Source organism: Chenopodium quinoa, unplaced genomic scaffold (genome assembly GCF_001683475.1).
Source record: "Chenopodium quinoa cultivar QQ74 unplaced genomic scaffold, ASM168347v1, whole genome shotgun sequence".
Classification (NCBI taxonomy): Eukaryota; Viridiplantae; Streptophyta; class Magnoliopsida; order Caryophyllales; family Amaranthaceae; genus Chenopodium; species Chenopodium quinoa.
Genome location: NW_018743574.1, coordinates 2,918,956 through 2,936,795, shown reverse-complemented (window position 1 = coordinate 2,936,795; position 17,840 = coordinate 2,918,956). Strand labels below are relative to the sequence as shown.

The 17,840-nt window shown below is 34.2% G+C and overlaps 2 protein-coding genes across 7 annotated transcripts; one reads left to right on the top strand and one right to left on the bottom strand.

The window, feature by feature from the left end:
- Nucleotides 1-414: 414 nt before the first annotated feature.
- Nucleotides 415-4,294, top strand: LOC110682047 (probable mediator of RNA polymerase II transcription subunit 26c). Of its 3 annotated transcripts, none has more exons than XM_021858262.1 (10): nucleotides 415-967; nucleotides 1,090-1,608; nucleotides 1,720-1,788; nucleotides 1,879-1,961; nucleotides 2,081-2,157; nucleotides 2,305-2,366; nucleotides 2,484-2,517; nucleotides 2,606-2,739; nucleotides 3,273-3,357; nucleotides 3,485-4,294. In XM_021858262.1, the coding sequence occupies exons 2-10, from the start codon at nucleotides 1,150-1,152 to the stop codon at nucleotides 3,583-3,585; spliced, it is 1,104 nt and encodes a 367-aa protein (XP_021713954.1). In that variant the 5' UTR covers nucleotides 415-967; nucleotides 1,090-1,149; the 3' UTR covers nucleotides 3,586-4,294. The 3 variants fall into 3 exon arrangements, with proteins under 3 accessions (XP_021713954.1, XP_021713955.1, XP_021713953.1); XM_021858263.1 differs by having other exon boundaries at nucleotides 415-971; nucleotides 2,308-2,366; XM_021858261.1 differs by having other exon boundaries at nucleotides 416-971.
- Nucleotides 4,295-8,222: 3,928 nt separating this feature from the next.
- LOC110682046 lies at nucleotides 8,223-16,299 on the bottom strand. 4 transcript variants are annotated; one of them, XM_021858259.1, is made up of 5 exons: nucleotides 15,715-16,299; nucleotides 13,123-14,404; nucleotides 9,595-10,550; nucleotides 9,440-9,513; nucleotides 8,225-8,818 (listed from the first exon to the last, which is right to left on the bottom strand). In XM_021858259.1, exons 1-5 carry the CDS (start codon nucleotides 16,121-16,123, stop codon nucleotides 8,783-8,785), a joined length of 2,757 nt encoding a protein of 918 aa, XP_021713951.1. In that variant the 5' UTR covers nucleotides 16,124-16,299; the 3' UTR covers nucleotides 8,225-8,782. The 4 variants fall into 4 exon arrangements, with proteins under 4 accessions (XP_021713948.1, XP_021713951.1, XP_021713952.1 ...); XM_021858256.1 differs by having other exon boundaries at nucleotides 8,223-8,818; nucleotides 9,440-10,550; XM_021858260.1 differs by lacking the exon at nucleotides 8,225-8,818 and having other exon boundaries at nucleotides 9,126-9,513.
- Nucleotides 16,300-17,840: the final 1,541 nt, after the last annotated feature.

Genomic DNA, 17,840 nt, shown 5'->3' with positions numbered 1-17,840 from the left:
ATCCAAATAAATAAGAGAATAGAATCCTTACTATATAAACAAATACAAAATATGTTTGTATAAAATAGACTAGGTTGGATTGGACCGATCTACTCAATTTCTAAAAATTCCATCTCCACACTTTACAAGATTCACCCTAATTGAGCTACTTAATGGCTCCAACCCAATCCAATCTTACTTTTTTCAGCCCACTTGGCACCTACCCATTTGGCAATCCCTATCATTAGCACTTTAATCATCTTACCTAAATCACAAAACTTCAACTAAGCATTATTATTAGAATATACCAAAATCCTACCAATATTCCACAGTAAATATAAGAAATGGGTTAAATAAAAAATAATCACGCATATATTTGATATAGTATATATATATATTTTTTCTTAATAACAATAATAATAAACTCAAAAAAAAACTCAAAAAATGGGGGATATTGGAGACCTAAAGTCCCAAATATTCCCTCTCTTAAAAACAATATTTTACTCAAAATAATAATAATAATAATCTAACAAAAATCCAAACACCTCCCGGAATTCTGTTCTTTGGGCGCTCACAGGCACCCACACACAAACACCCAATTCCCTCAACAATTTTAGAGAGAGAAAACCAAAATTAAGAAGAGAGAGAAAACTAAAAATTAAACAACAATTTTTAACTCTTGTTCTTCTTCTTCATCATCATAACTTTGTTTCTTCTCCTTTTTTATTTCTATATTTTCTGAAGTCAGCGTATATTGTATTTCTTGCATATTACTACTATCATTATCTTAATTTAGTATTATATTTCACATCATAAATCATACTTCATTAGATTATAATACAAACACAATATTTTTCATTCATAATTTTATATTACTATAGTACAAGAAAATTAAATAAAGACCCAAAATTTGTCGAAATATCAATACCAAATCACCCAGAAAAAAAAAGAAATTTCTGGGTTTGTCAAGAGCTTCAAACTCAGATCTGTAGGTAGTTTCAGTTTCATCTTTTTGAGTTACTGTATTAATTTTGTTCATTCCTAATTTTTATCAAATTTTTTTTATTGGGTTTTTAATTTTTTAGATCTGATTATTGCTATTTATTGCAGAAAAATCTGATATTATTGGTGGGTGTTAGTTGTAAATAGAGTGGTGGAGGTGGGGTTAAGATGGATTTGGATGATTTCAGAGGAATATTGGGAAATTCAGGGGTAGATATTTGGGGGATTATAGATACTGCAATAAAGGTAGCATCTTTAGATTATGGAGATGAGCTTAGACTTAGAAGAGATGGTATTGTTGAGAAATTATACACAAATTGTCATAACTGTGAAGCTGCAATTTGTAATGATAATAAAACTAATAATGGGTTTGTTACTAATGCTGTGGTTGAGGCTGTTTTTGGGAGTGAAAGGGAGATGAATCCTAGGAAATCGAATTCGCCTTCTACCCCGGTTTCGATCCGTGGTGGGGATGATGTTGATGAGGAGGCTGAGGTGGATGTGGAGGAGGAGTTGGAGCAAGAATTTCAGGGGAGAAGGTTTGTTGAGAATGAGGAAGATGATGAGGAAGATGATGAGCTTAGGAGGATTCTTTCTGTTAGAGAACAGATTGAAGACACTAATCAGGTTGATTTTCTTTGTGTTAATTAATTAATTTACATGCTGCTGTTTGTAATTTGGTATGATTGATTGTGTACTAATAGTAGTTATAATTATGGGTTTGTTGAATTGATTTAGTCTGAGGATTCATTGGTTGATTTGCTTCAAAGTTTAGCTGATGTTGATATTACATTCAAAGCTCTTAAGGTTAGTAGTGTTGAGCTAAATATGTTGATTGCATTCATATGCTGTTACTTATGCAAAATATTGAGTTTGTTATGGTGATTGATTGTGAAGGAAACTGATATTGGGAGGCATGTGAATCGATTGAGGAAGCATCCGTCAGGCGATGTTCGGAGATTAGTTAAAGTTCTAGTCAGGTTTTGATTAGTTCTGTTTTAAATTGCTTAATCAAGTTTGGTTTTTTGAATGTGCAAAGATTGAGTAGATATGGAGTTGTTGATTTGGACGGTTTCTTGTGTTTGTTGTTTTTTGGTAGAAAATGGAAGGACTTGGTTGATGAATGGGTTAGGTCAAACACACCTGGTGAAGTTCAATCCTCAAATAATCTTATTGGTCTCTATCTCTTCCTTCTTTTAGTTTGTTTTATGATTATATTGTGAAATCATGTATTGTGATCCAAAAAAAAGCATAATTTTATTCTTTGTCTTGAATCTTTACTTTATTTTCCTTGTAATGTATGACTGTAAATTACTGGTTCAGTAGATGGAGACTCGCCGCTGCAGACTGTTTCAAAGAATCATCAAAATGGCAATCACAATCAGGTATATATGCTAAATGTTTCTTTTGCAAGGAAGAATATGAATATGCTGAAAAGCTTTCTTTTGCTTTTATTGTTTTCTTTATGAAAGATTCTTATTTTTGCCAATTTTCCTTTGCAGGTTCCTGATTTCGCCTACTCGCCTAATCCACACAGTAAGAAGAGAACCTGATTCTCATACAGCTTACATAGATCTATTGATTGTAGTATTGATATTGTTTATCAAATTCCTTTTCTCGACAGATGGAAGTTTTGTATCTGATAAAAATATTTCGGAGATGGAACCTAAGAGAAAAGCTCCTCTCCCTCCTCCCCGTAGAGATCCTCCAGCCAGGCCGATGAAGAGTTCTTCACCAGCATCAGCTCCTCCACCCAATGTACACCTTTTTCGAGATTTCAATTTGCTGTTTGGCTGATGAAAATTGAGTAGAACTAGAAAACATAATGCAGTCTTCTGGTTTTCCTTTCACAGCTCAGCATTTTCCAAAACCTCAAATTTGATTTTACTGTGATTTTAAAGATTTAACGGATTTTTCTGAGTTAAAAAAGTCGTAGAGATATATCGAAATGTTTTGCTGAAAGCTGGTCATTTATGAAGGGGTTTGTGGAAACAATTTCAAATAGCTTAGAGTGAAAGATAAGTTGCCTGATCAATTCCTATCTATTTTCTACAAGATGAATATTTTCAAATTAGTCTTTTGAGTCGGGAAATTTTCAAAAGAATTTGATAAAAAAATTCTGCTTAAAATTGCATCATTGGAATGGATTTTGATGTGATCAAAGTCCTGTCATCATCTTTGGCTCGTTCAAGTTTTCTGTTTTATGTTCAAAATTTTCTCAGTTGAGGAACTGAGCTGGAAAAGTTTTCTCTTCAAAATTTTAATGAACAACTCCCATTGGGATGTTGCAGAAACAGAAAGAGGTGCGAATTGACCCAGATAGGCTGGCGTCTGCTAGGAAACGGCTTCAGGAGAACTACCAAGAAGCTCAAAATGGTTTGACACTAACCCCTAAAACACCATTTTCATTATCTTTAAACTATAAGTAATGCTTGTTCTTGTTTGTCATACTGATTACTGATCTAGTGCTTTTTACTTGCGTTTTGGGTTGTCTTTGTTAAAGCCAAAAAGCAAAGAACAATCCAAGTGATGGACATCCACGAAATACCGAAACCAAGGAATTCTTTCTTTGGAAGAAACAAAGGTGGCTTTCAGAGGCATTAGTGGATTGTCTTCTTAGCTTTTCAAGAAAGCTAAAAAGGATTATAGAGAAACAGTATCACCAACACACAAGGCTTTCAGAACCAAATTGGAAGAAAGCCTGATGAGAATGAGAAGAAAAAAGAGGAAAGTAACGGTTTTTCGTTGTCCACGCAATATTTTGAGTACTACGTATAATTTTTATTTTTTTTCTGGAACTATGTTCCCCGTTTTGATGATCCCCCAATCGGTTTCGATCATTCTTAGTAATTTGTTAAAGCATTACAATAATTAAGTTGTGGACTGACTTGAGTAAGGGGGTTTCCCAAGTGGTGGTTTTGCTGGTTTGTACAAAAGTTTGAAACTACCTTGTTTCTATAGAATTTTGATAGGAATATTCTCCCTTACATGTGAAAATACTGAGTTGGGTTTCTCCCTTTCATCGTCTATGTTCTAATTCTTCTCCTAACCACCACGCCTCGGGTAGAATTGGGGGAAGGAGAAGAGTTCGGAACAGGATGAGACATGATCTAAAATGCCATTACAGTATTACACTGATGCATTAAGTGTCCTTAAGCCGATGCTACAATTCTTGACAGCAAAGGTGGGCGATTTTTGGAAAAAAAAGTGTTGTACTTTTGCCTTAGGGAGTGTGCAAAATCTGTGAGATGATGTGCATAATTGTAATATTTCCAAATTTGTACAAAGTCTGGTGTTCCCACCATTTTTGCAAGGAAGATCAATAATGAGTTCATGTGATCCACATGGCTTGAACTTTGCATGGAAAGTGGAGTTATGACTTATGAGTTGGTTCCTTAAATAGCTGCTTTTTGGCAAAAATGTAAAAACATAGAGTGATCATAAGTAATTTTTGGTCTAATTGATTGTTGGTGCGATGGTAATTAAGACTGCACTTGATAGGGAGAATCGCATGTTTAATCCTTCACAATAACAATTGGAAAGAGATTGGAATTTAACCACCTAAAATCAAGTCCCAAATTCGAATTAGCTTAAAGGATGATCTTGGAAGGGTAATGCTTTTTTTATTTTGACAGGAAAACAAGAGATATTCTCCTAGGCCTTAATTTGTAAAATGCTTGTATAATGATCTCTTTATTTTATAATTGATCCTGTTTAAAGTATAGAACCATGGTTTTTTTGGTATGTAAATCCCACATTAAGTCAAAGTTAATACACTGCCAAACAAACAAAAAAGAGAATAAAATCGAATTTGTTTTTCAGAATTTATTTCAATTAAAAAGTATTTAAAACATATGAGTATATTTTTTCATTTTTATACATACTCTATAGTACGTTTATTTTACTTAATGCATATAGTTAAATTTTGTAAGATTATTAAAAAAAATATAAAACAATATATGCCATTCGTATATACTAACAATTGTCTTGTAAACCCAGGTGTACTGTACAACTAAAAATATTTTTTGCTCATTTTGATTATTATTGCTCATTTTATAATTAAATGAACAAACAAATACGCTTGAATATACCGTCCGGGGGTATATAACAATAACGAATCATATTGTAGGAAGAATGAAGCTAAATTTATTTTTACAGTTAAATAACCAGAAATTAGTTACTACTGTAGTAGCAGTAGCAGCAGCAGCAGTATGAGTTTGAGATAATGGAAGTCAAAATGTAAGTAAGTGGGCCATGTATTAATTTGGCATATTGTGAATGTGGTGCTACTTTTTCATGTTTGTGGTTTTCGTTGCGTAACATCATACTCCGTGGGTCCCATTCGCCTACTTAATAAGTGGGTCCCTTTCATTTTTATCTTGTTTTTTAGTCGTATACTACTCGTACTGTATTTCATGACGAAACAATGACGGGTCTAGCCGTCTAGGGTTACTTTTTTTCATGCTCATTTATCTACACACTACAAATACCTTAGGTTGGTTGTATTTTGATCATTTTTTTTCCCCAATTCATTCATTCTTTCAAAAAAAGGTAAACCCCTTCCTCACACCATAACTCATAATCCATAATGGTAAACCTCTTCCTAAAGTAAGGGCATGTTCTAGTTGACTAACTGAGCTGAACGTATTAGAGTTGAAGTGAATTGAATTGAATATTTTATGAGAGAAGAAAATTAAGATAAAAACTGAACAGAAAATAAGTTAAAGAGAACATACCCTAAAAATGATAAAATCCATAGTGGTAAACTATAAACCACTAAACCCATCATAAGAACAATGACGATGTCGTGTGGTACTTTTCAAAGTTTGTGTGTCATGTCACAATGACACTTTACTTGTCAAAACATTGTGTGCCATGTAAGCTTGTCACTTTATTTAACAAAATAAATTTTACTTTGAGTTAGATTCAACCCATAACCACTAACGCATAAGGTTATATATTTACCATTTCAAAACCAACTTTGTCTTATTTAAATTAAACACCTCCCCTTTTCTAACCTCAAAACCCACCGAAAATTCAATTTTATCCTGTTTAAAATGAACACCCCCAAAGATTGTATTATTACAAAAAATCAAAAAGTTGTATCATCAAAAAGATTAAACCAAAGGTTGTATTATTTTTTGGCTATTTTTCCTAATAAATAACCAACCAGTCAACTACAAACACCTTCAATAGTTCAATGTTCAATCCTTTATACAATCATATACGCTGTGTTTGGAGAAAAGCTGAAAGCTAAACCTGATTGTGTTAAGTGATCTTAACTAGTTGATTGTATTAACCGATTTGACTAACTTATTTTATTAGCTTACTGTAGAAAAATGTTTGGTAGATAGCTGATTGATTATGTGAAGTGAACAATAAGCTAATTGTGGGATATGTAGTTCATATAGGATTTTTAATTTAATGGGGGTATAAATGTCATTTCATCATAATAAATGAATAAGCTTATAGAAAAAGGTCCTAAAAGGAGCTTTTGAAAAGAGCTTATTTATTGAAATAAGCTATTTAAATAAGCTTCCCAACAAACACCTTAAATCAGCTTATCTAATAGTCAATAATCAGATTTTGGTCAAATAAGCTAATTTTGCCCAAATAAGCTAGTTACCAAACACAGCCATAATCATATCAACAAGCCCCATAGAGCATCAATAATGCACTAGTTCTTAAAATGTAGTTCTTATTCTCTCTCTTATTCCACATCATCAAGAATTTCAATTAAGATTCACCTTTTATGTAACCTAAGAAATGCACTAGTTCTTAACACTATATCTTAACCTATGCCAAAGCTAGCTTTTACTAATAAAAAAAAAATACAAGCCATACAAAATGCACACATTTCGGTAGTAGCAAATGTCGTTTTGAGCCTAGTAAGCAGTGGTTCTTATTTTTAAGATCCATTGTTTATTTTAGAACCCCCAAGCACAATTGCTAAATAAGAAACTCCCATTTTTTACCTAAGAACTAATTCTTATATTTTCTCTCTCTTTAAGAACCCCCATTATTGATGCTCAATAAATCATATCTTTAATTCCTCTAACAATCTGTGTTTTACTGAATACTACGCTGATTGGTTGGAAAAACCAACAAAAAGATTTCAAAAATGGGTTGATTTTGACCCAAAATTGACAATATTAAAATACTACCAATTAGTCTAACAACGTAGCCCAAATGCCTAATTACACACAACCCAATTAAAAAAAGCCCTAAAACTAAAAAACACGGAAACTGCAATACACCCACCCAAACCCAATACATCCACCCACACCCAATAAATGTAACGTCATTTCCAAACTCAAAAATCTTCATCTTCTATATGATTTTCTCTCTCCTCTTTTTCACTTTCTATCTCCTCTATTTCATTCTTTCACTAAAAATTGCAAAAACTTTAATGGACATTAGGAAAGAGATGCAAAATCAAAAGGATCCTCCCCAAAAAGGCAATTTTTATGTAAATTTCACTTAATTTTGTTTGAATTTATATGATTATCACTTAATTTTGTTTGAATATTGTTCGAAATTTATTATTGGAATTGTCAAAAAAATTAGTGAAATTAAACGGATATTTTATGTCCACATTTCGAAATGCATGTTTATATTTTGAATTCTTATGTTCATATTTTGAATCCGTTTGTAAACTTTCTAAAATGCTTATATTCACTTTCTAAATTCATATGTTCATATTTTTTTTATGTATGTATTCACCTTCTGAAATGCTTAATTATGTTCATACGCATTTAAAAATGAACCAATGCATATGCTCATATTTTGAATTCATATGTTCATATTTTTAATACTTATGAATTATGATGTATATGTTTCATAATCATATTATTTTTATTTCTTCAATTTTTTATGTTCATAATAAAATGCCTTATATTCATAATAATATTTTATATGTTCATAATGTAAATATTCATAGTAAATATTTGTTGTTTTCATTAAGTCTATTTATGCATATCTTCTCTCTCTTAAATGCATATGATCATATTTTTTTAGCATATGTTCACCTTTTAATTTGTTATATTCACTTTATGGAAACCAATACTTACGTTCATATTTTGAATTGTTATGTTTACTTTCTGAAATGCATATGTTCATATGTTTTATGCTTATGTTCACTTTCTGAAAAACTAATGTTCATATTTAAGGGAATCTATGCATATGTTCATATTTTGCATGATTATGTTCATTGATTAAAAAAATGCACAAAATCAAATGAAATTCATACACAAATGAAATTGATCGAAGCTAAATAAAAAAAAAATCAATTCATATGAATTTAAAAAATTAAATAAACAACCAATTCCATATTGTAAGTAACATATTCAATCGTTAAATCGAAAAAAACGAGAAAAATAGGGAAAAAAACAGAGGAAAAAGGAATTAAAGAAGGAAGGAGAAAAAATAGAGTATAATTTGTGAATTCAAAGATTCATATATAACTTAATCAATCAAAATTAAAGCACAAAATCGAAATTTACACAAAAAATCATACCTAATAGCTACTTTCATGTTGTAAGAAACAAATTCAATTAAAAAAGTGTAAAAAAGGGGGAAAATTAAAAAAACAGAGGAGAGAGAAAATAAAAAATGAAGGAGAAAAATAAAGAAGAAAAAATCTAATGTTCACTTTCTGAAAAGCTAATGTTCATATTGTGCTGTTGTTACACCTATTTGTAGGTGCATGAGTGTGCACTTAAGAATATGTGAAATACCACGATTGCTTGTATTATGTATTGTCAAGTGGGCTGCATCACCGCAATGGGCTTTTATGGCCAAATTAATGGACTGTGGGTCCGGATCTCTTCTTGGATAACTACAACACCCGACAACTTCCGCAAATTACTAGTTATTGAGAAAAAATGAATGATGTTGTATACAATTACACAAGATTAATAAGTACGTTCAGTGCATGCACTACATATGCCGGTATAAAACACGCACAGTTGCACACACATCTCTTCATAAATCAGTAAAAGGTGTTCCAAATGAGATGCATAAAATAGTTTCAAATCCAATACGAGTACTTCAATGTAGGTATTATAAAGAAAATCTAAAGGAAAACTACCAAAGTCGGAATCCACAGAGGCATTAAATTTTGAGTTAAGAAAAAAATAAAATATAAACCATAAATATCTTTGCACCTTACGTTATACCCTGTGTAGTATCACATTAATAGTTTTGGTAAATGTATCAATATTAAATAAAAAAAAAAATACTCAAGTCAATTCATGGATGTAGCCAATACTTTCATTGGAAAAGCTATTGACGATCCAGTTAAATGGCTAAAATTAGCATCTCATAGTAATGATCTTATTTTCATAATGTGTAAAAAGTGGATATCATCTCATTCAGAAATAATATCTTGAATTAACTAGCAATTTGGTAATTTTTTTATGTTACCTAAAAAGAGGAATAGACTAGTTCACTCTTGTACCTTTGAATCTCCTGACTTCTTCAAGCTACCCAAAATTCCATCAATCAGCTTGTCCTTCTTAGTCTCTATAGGATCTGCAACAAACATATAGCTCTTTCGTGAGCTCTGCTTTCGTGCATGGTTAAATGCAGAAGCAGAAAGAGCAGCAGCTTTACCTTGGACACTAGTGTTGGTACTGTTGGATGTTTGAGGCGGCTCAGATTCCTCAGAACAATCTACTAAACCCTCGGCATGAGAACCATGATCCTGAGGTTCGCTTTCGTCCTTGGTGCTGTACCATGAATCCAAGATTTGCAGCAGCGAGCTATCTTCCTCATCCATCCTTGACCTATTTTGATCTTCTGCTTTGACTTGGGATGTAGTTATGTCCTCTTCCCATTCTGAAAATTCATCATCATCTGATACAAAAGGCTCATATTTACCATTCACTTGGCTTGGAGAGAATTCACTTTCCTGTTTCGCAACAGGCCCAAGTTCTTCCCATGGAGATTCACCATCCACATTCTTCCGTGGTGAATCAGACACATCGCTATCAGGACCTGGCGACTGATCTGTAAGGCCTAAAGACTCAATACCAATAGAATAAACCACACTATCCGAATAAATATAACCACCCATAATTTTCACCCCAGGCATTATTTGTAGGAGGGATACCAGTTTTGGGTAACCAAGCTTTTGGTGATCAAGAGAATATCCATACTTATAAAGGAAAGACTTTTTGAAGACTCCCATGTTGAAGCCATCAGGGTTTTGTGATAAAAGTTCATCCAAAAGCTTCTGACAATCTGCTAGGACATCACCTCTGGAGCTTTCAGAGGGCTTCTTGTGCACATCAGAGGAAACCTTGGTTTCAGGTTTTTCTACTGAAGATGAACTCTTGAAGATAGAACTTAATCCATTTGAACGTTGAGGCTGCACATTCTGAGGTGGAACTTCTTTAGTGCTCTCCACAGTAGGGAGAAAAATTTTAAATCGAGGAGTTTGAGTAGGGAACTCCTTGATCCATTCCTTTTCTGAAACTAGTAAATCAATCAAGTGATGAAGATCACTTTCTTGCAAAGGTCGAACACTGAAAGGTCCTTCCTTCTGAAGCCTTTCAGCAAGTTGTCCCCTAAGATAAATCCCAGAATTAGCAAATAGCATATATCTTGAACATAGAAGCATCAAAATCAACAGAAACTATTGATTTTATGAACCCATTTTTTTGCAAAATTTCTGCCACACTTATTCCAAGAATCGTGGTTGATCCACTTTAGAGCTTTCTGTGAAGCCTCTTGAAATAGCAATACAGTAGTGAGACATTGGACATTAAATTATAGAGAATATTGGAAACAAATTACTAGACTAAAGCAGGAATTGAATAACTATTACATATTAATATATTGTATAAGGTGATTATCAAACTGTATTCTAAATTGAAGGATTTTAGGAAGTTGTTTAGGTTCTATAGGGCACCTGAGCAGGGCCTTTGTCCAGGGATACACATCTCTGAAGATATTCTGTTAACCCATGACTTGAAGAAATATGCCAGAAGGAGGATTCTATTAATCTATGCTTTAGCTATAGGAAAGTGTATTATTTGTGAGCTGAGAAGCTACAATTTACCCTCTCACTGTCACATCAACAATTATTTTGTTTCCCTAATCAGATGGTAGAAATCATGGATTGGTGTGCATAAAAAGTATTGTACTCGGACATTAATAAATTATTGGTGTAAAAACAGCTTGATGAGGCTGATTAGTCCTACCCACTTATTTTCTGCATAGAAGGGCTCTCTCAAACATTTAAGAAGCTTGCTCAGCATAATGATCTTAATTTCCATCCTCTGTTTCAGGATAAAAGCTTCATTCATTCTTAATTGTCCTTTTACAAGGGAAGCCAGGGGTTATTCTTATTTTACATCAGAAAGCAATATTTTCCCTTACCTCATGAAAAGAGAAGTGGTTTATGAAATATGTAAAGGGTAAGAAGCTTTTGGCCATACTTGATAAAGCTACAATTGTAGCCACCACTTATGTGCTTTGGTCTGAAAATAAAACTGGTTTCCAGTTGGAAACTTCCCTCACTTCACATCATCTAAGTTACAACACATGAAAACATTTGATCAAAAGGCTGAGGCCTCGAACCTTGCTCCAACATGATTTATGGTCTTGTGGCTGCTGTGGAGGGTGATTCGATCAAGTTTTTGCAATGGATTTCCCTGCTATAGGGTAACCCCAGGTACTGGTGTAAATTCAGGAGTAGTGTTCAGATATCCTTTGGACAAGTTTAAAAGTTAATAAAATTTACAAATTTCCCAAATGAAAAGACTCGATAAGAAGCAGAAACTCATCTATGAAATTGTGATACCCCAGTCTCTCAACAGAGTGGGTAGCCTGTTAAAGAAGCCTTTGCCTCTCGACAGTATCAAATTCATAAATTGAACTCTATAAAGCGTTGGTAGCCTAATTGTACCAGTTACCAAGTTTAAACCAAGGGTCTCAATCTCTCAATGTAAACCCATAGACAATAGTCAAATGGATTTGACCAAACCAAACTGTATTGCTCTATATTACACAGTAACCAAAAGGAAATTTTGTCTGAAAGCTCCTTATAAAAGCACTTTGTTGTGAGAAACCTCTTTTTTATTTATTTATTTATTTATTTATTTTTCTTTTTTTTTTGAGATCATACCTTAATCATTTTATTTTTGCGAAGTCATACCTTATGCCGGAAAAAGGGGCTTGATCCAGCTTTCCGGCGTTGACTACCCCAACCCCACCCACAAAACCACCCCCCTCCTCAACCCCACCCACAAAACCGCCCTTTCACGGCAACCACCCCTCGCTCTTCCCCAAAAGCCCATCCCTTTCCATGGCAGCCTACTGAACAGCCCCAGCCACCCCTCTCCCCTCCACTGTCGGTGCTGACGCCCAAACCTCCCATGCCAGCGACCCTACCCCGAGACCCCTCTCCTCCCCTTTCCCCACCCCACCTTTCCTCCACCCTGATTACCCACCCCTTCTGTTTTCCACAGTACGCTCCCTCCCTATCCTCCCACCTTGAAATGACCCCCCTACCCCTTCCTCTGCCCTTAGCCGCGCCCAAACCCAAAACCCATACTCTAACCACCCTAAACCCTAAGGAAGGAAAGGAGGGGGGCGGTTTCTTGGGTGGGGCTGAGGAGAGGGTGGTTTTCTGGGTGGGGTTGGGTAGTCAATGCCTGAAAACCGGGTTAAACCCCATTTCCAGCATAGAGGTATGAATTCGTTAAAAAAAAAAAAATGTTTTAGGGTATGATCTTCCAAAAAGAAAAATATAAGGAGGTTTCTCACAAAAAAGTGCTTTTATAAGGAGGTTTTTGACAAATTTTCCCAACAAAAAAGATAAAATACATCTTAACTTGAACAAACTGATGACAACATTCAGAATATGTGCAAACAGACAGCTGATCCTGGAAGCAAGTCATTTGTCCTTTAAATCATGCTAAATTTGGATTAACATCATAAGAGAATTATCAATGAAGACCAGTTCTTGAAAGTTATTAATAGAACCAACTAGCAGGACAGGAGTCTGGAATTTAAAGTAGAGGGGCAGATAACCATAAAACACCATTTAAAAATCTAAAAGCAAGGTATTGGGTACACACATGAACTAATATAAAGTCAAATGCATAATTTGAAAATATAGTGTGACATGAATACCTGGATGATGAGTTTAAGACAATGTCTGATCCTCTGCGTGATCTTAAGAATGATTGAATAGCGCTCCAGAAAGTATCCTTACAGAACAGATCATGTCTCTTTGAATGTAAAGCGCCATCTAGCATCTGTGAGTCTTCTTCTATACAGCCTGGCTCTTGGCTGGATATTTCAGTTGATTTCTTGACAGATGAATTCCTCCAAGGATTACACCAGCTTATCACCCTTCTAATGAATCCTGGAGAAGCATCGGATTTATCATGTATTTTACTTTTGGCATCCTTGACATCCTTGGTTAATCTTGTCTCTTCAGCATCTGTACCAGTGCCAAACCATAGTTGTTTTAACATACCAAATTTACTTAGCAAATGTTGTTCTTCCTTTGGAGCCACGGGAATTTCAACTACCTCTGCATTAGTAGAAGCAACTTGATCGTCTTTTTGAGCAACATCCAACACTTTATTTTCAGGAGTCACATTTCCTCCCATATCTTCCAGTGTTCTTTCTCCACGGTCAATATATGGTGACACGGGCAATTGTGGGTTAATATCCTCCATTCTAGTAATTGTGTTAGCCTGACCATATTCTTTTCTAGTCACCCCTACTTCCTGTTTCTTTTCAGAAGTGGACCCTACAGAAGTACCATTTCCTTCTACAGATTTTCGAACTTTTGGAGCTACAGGACGTATAAAATACATACCATTATGACCAGATTCAATCTTTAAAATGTGGGGTACAGACATCAGAAACACAGAGAGTTTATTATGACCATAGTAATTTTTACCAATAGGCACTTTCATTTTGACCAGTTCATTTCGAAATTCACCAATGGTAAGTCCTTTGGGATATGCATTAATAATACGACGTAGCTGCCTCAAAACTACTACAGGAACCGGATGATAATTAGACTCCGAGGAGACCTCGACCTTAGATGAATTGTCAGATACTTCATAGGGATCTTCAAAAGGCCCTCTGTGGTGGCCATACCAAGAATTGAAGGGGCCATCTGGAGGTTGGTTATAATGCCAGCCAATTAAATGTTCCCCTCTAGCTAATTCATTCCAGTTCCACATGATGCTTGCAGCACTGCAAAGGACACTAAGATTATGCCTGCCTTCTGTATTTGCAGCAAGGAGTATATTGTAGTTGTTCATTCTCAATTTGTGTAAGATACCGGCAAAATCCCTGTCACCTGATATCAAAAAGATATGTGCAGGTGGAGGATTTTGACACACCCAATACATAAGATCCACAATAAGGGACCTATCAGCGCTATTCTTTCCACCTGCCAAGATAAACACAGCACAAAATATATAAGCTTCACCTAACAGACCAGAGAAAATGTCTTTTGAATAGATTTTATAAAAAAAAAAAAAAAAACAAATTACAATAAATAGTCAAGAAAATAGCAATATAGCATATATATGAGGCATCTGTAGCAAATTGCCAAAAGTGCTGAAAACTGATATGCAGACTAACACCAACAGGTACTTCCAAGATATTTGAGATGGCCATTAGAAAAGTCATATCAAATAGAATACAGAAGAATTCCACCCTTATGTCTTTCCCTAAAATACTCAGCATCACTAACCGACTCTTGCAATAAACCTTTCAAACATTGATCTCAATTTAGCAATTTGCATTAACAAAACAAAGTAAAAAGAAATAACATTTGCAGATCCAACATTACTGAAGCTCTTTAATTGTTATACCCACTCCATTAAAATTAAAATTAGGCCTCCTTTTAAGAAGCTCAGAAAGTTAAGAACTGGAAAATTGAATGAAGAAACAAATGGTTCTCTCACTGGTCTCTTACCATCAAATATCATATTCATACCTACTACCTATAGTTAACTTAGTAGCCAATAGATATTGTTGAAAACAACGCGCGCGCACTCAACATTTACACAGATTAATTCCACATTCATGTACCAGTATAACCCTAAGCCAGGAGCCCAGGATGGAGGATGGGATAGCGTTAATGCCATTAAAACTATAAGAGAAACCTCGCTACCATACATTGATGTTCTTAATCAATTGCGCAAAATACCAAGTCCCTAGAAATATAATCCAGCATGTACGGAGTATAAATTTGGAATATTATTGTGTGCATCAACTCCTTAAGATCAATGCAAAGTTTACAAACTGAAATCAACAAACAACTAATAAAACACAAGTCATATACTCAAGGAGAGACCTACCAAATGCTCCAACGCATAGTTCAGTTCATTTTCAATATACTTGTAGCCACTAACCAATATTCTAAGCAACCAATTTGATGAGACAAAGCAATGTGAAACTTTCCCATTTGTACTGAATACAATTAAGACAAAAAACCAGACAAATCAATCTAAGCATTAGCATAAAATTGCCTAAATTACACCTTCTTTAAGTATAATAATTCCATCCTTTCTAAATATCTTCCTACCAATTATGCCCTTAACAATAAATAATCAAAGCCCAACAACAAATTACCTACAACAACAATAAAAATTACAAAATCACACAAAATTGGTAATCTACAATTGAAAACACAACAACAATTAAACACCTCTAAATTCCAAAATAACAATAGAGAGGAGAGAGTAAATATACCACGAGGAATGTGAACAAGATTAACACCAGTGCTAGTCAAAGCTTCCTGATTAGCCCTACTAAGACATACAACATCCCCAAAAGCGGTAACTTGAACAGGACCCTTAATCCCATTTTCTCTAATAGCTGAAGTTATGCCATGGGTGATCTTAAACACGTTAATCCCATTTGGTACGGAGCAATTCTCGATATCCCACCACACTGAAACCTTCACATTCTTGCTCACTTCGTCGTGCCGCCGCGACGGCGAAGGAGCGGAAGAGTAATTCTTGCAAGAATTGGGTGATGCTGATGAAGATGAAGTTGAAAAAAGAGAAATACAGAGTATTTTTGAGGGTGAGGAAGAAGGGGAGGATCTAGATAGGAGAAATTGGTAAATGGGTTTTGATTTTGAGGTGAGAGAATTCATTGTGGTGGGGTTGAAATTGGGGAATTAGGGTTTTTAGTGATTGAAGGGAAATGAGAGAATTTGTTGAAGATTTGAGGGTTTCATAAATTCATTTGAGTTCCATTTTCATGGAGATTTCAGAGGTTTTCTGGAAATGAGGTTGTCAGAAAGTGATTGAGTGTGAATGAAATGAGAGCTTAAACCCTGCTTAAGCCCTAGTATCATGCGCTTCTCACGTGATTTTTTTGCCATATAGGGTTTACTAGTATGACTTATGAGGAAATTTCAACTTCAATTTCAATTCCTTCCCTAGCAACAAAAATAAAAATAAGGGTGTGAGCTTTAGTTGTGATTGTGTTTCTCTAAGCACTCTTTAATTCTTTATTCGTGAATAGCCTTAGCCGCTTAGATAGGTAACTATGCACCATAAAGAATAGTGACAAAGTTACTTATAAATGGTTTAAATTCCAACGGTTTAATTATATGGTTTGATGTGTATGTCTTTGAAGAAGTGAGTTTTGCACTTTATTTAATATATCAAGTACGATATGGATTGGATTTGATATCAAGCATATGTACTAAATTTGGTTTTGTGATCTCATAATTTTGTAAATTTATACTCCGTAACAGATACACACCTAGCCCCTTGCATTTGTTGTCTTCCACTGAGATCTAAACTACAATTGTAATTACGAAGAAAGGGTATTCATAACACAACTTGCCATGTCGAATACTAAAGTACAACAACAACAATATTTGTAATCTATACTCCATAGTGTTTATGTACATCAATTAATAATAAAAAAAATTAAATTACACTTTTAAAATATATATTTAGATCAATTCAACAATATTTAATATAGATATTTACACATATTCCCTTTGTCCCATAATAAGTGGTATGATGGACTTTTTTTCACTATGCATATATTAACTTTGACAATAGCTTTATACTAACGTATTAAAACATTCTAACATAAAATATGTTTTTAATTTGGTATTAATAAAAATTTTCATATACTATTTAGTCATATATAAGTAAGGTTAAAGGTAGTGCATTGTTATGTATATGTGTAAAGTTTGACTATGTCAATTATTTTGGGATAAGGAGAGTATATATTTAAAAGTATAATCAAAGTTAACAGATGAAGTACATAAAGTCAAAATGTTATATTCATTGCGAAAAATGAAAAATATTGTAAGTAAAAATAAATAAAAATGATGAGGTATGTGCCTATTGATCTTCCAAATCTAACCTAGTTTTAGAGGGTGGTACTTAATTTTTTGTGAAGCAGGAGAAGCAGAAGTGCAGAACGACACAAGTTTTAGGATCGAATGCTTTTTACCGTGCTCTTTGCACCCCAAAAAAAACCACAAGGTCAATACTCAATCTAGTCATAAAACGAAACATGCGGACAATTTTAAGGATGCTAACTCGCACGAAGCCACGAACTATACCATATTGTTTTGGCCCACAAGACTTGTGCAGGTGGTTGCTTTTATTTCAAAGCCCAACTTTACTACATGTCCATAATAAAATCGCAGCACCTCATTACAATTTACGACCTATTACTGGGCTGTCCGAGAGATTGCTATATATATCCAAATACACGATGCATTCAAGGGTTGTTCGTTTAATAACACAAAGGTATCCTAAAAAATCAAGCTAATAAGAGATAAACCATCTATAAAAGGGCTCTAGCACTTAATATTTCACTTGAAAGTGAGGGTGAGGGTG

Excerpts from the sequence above, each read along its gene's own strand:
- LOC110682047 (XM_021858262.1), top strand. The coding sequence starts at position 1,150 with ATGGATTTGGATGATTTCAGAGGAATATTGGGAAATTCAGGGGTAGAT. Across the intron at positions 1,609-1,719 it reads AGATTGAAGACACTAATCAG|TCTGAGGATTCATTGGTTGA; the intron begins GTTGATTTTCTT and ends GAATTGATTTAG. Across the intron at positions 2,158-2,304 it reads ATCCTCAAATAATCTTATTG|TAGATGGAGACTCGCCGCTG; the intron begins GTCTCTATCTCT and ends TTACTGGTTCAG.
- LOC110682046 (XM_021858256.1), bottom strand. The coding sequence starts at position 16,123 with ATGAATTCTCTCACCTCAAAATCAAAACCCATTTACCAATTTCTCCTA. Across the intron at positions 10,551-13,122 it reads GTCTTAAACTCATCATCCAG|GGGACAACTTGCTGAAAGGC; the intron begins GTATTCATGTCA and ends GATTTATCTTAG. Across the intron at positions 8,819-9,439 it reads AGAAGTCAGGAGATTCAAAG|TTATCCAAGAAGAGATCCGG; the intron begins GTACAAGAGTGA and ends CGGGTGTTGTAG.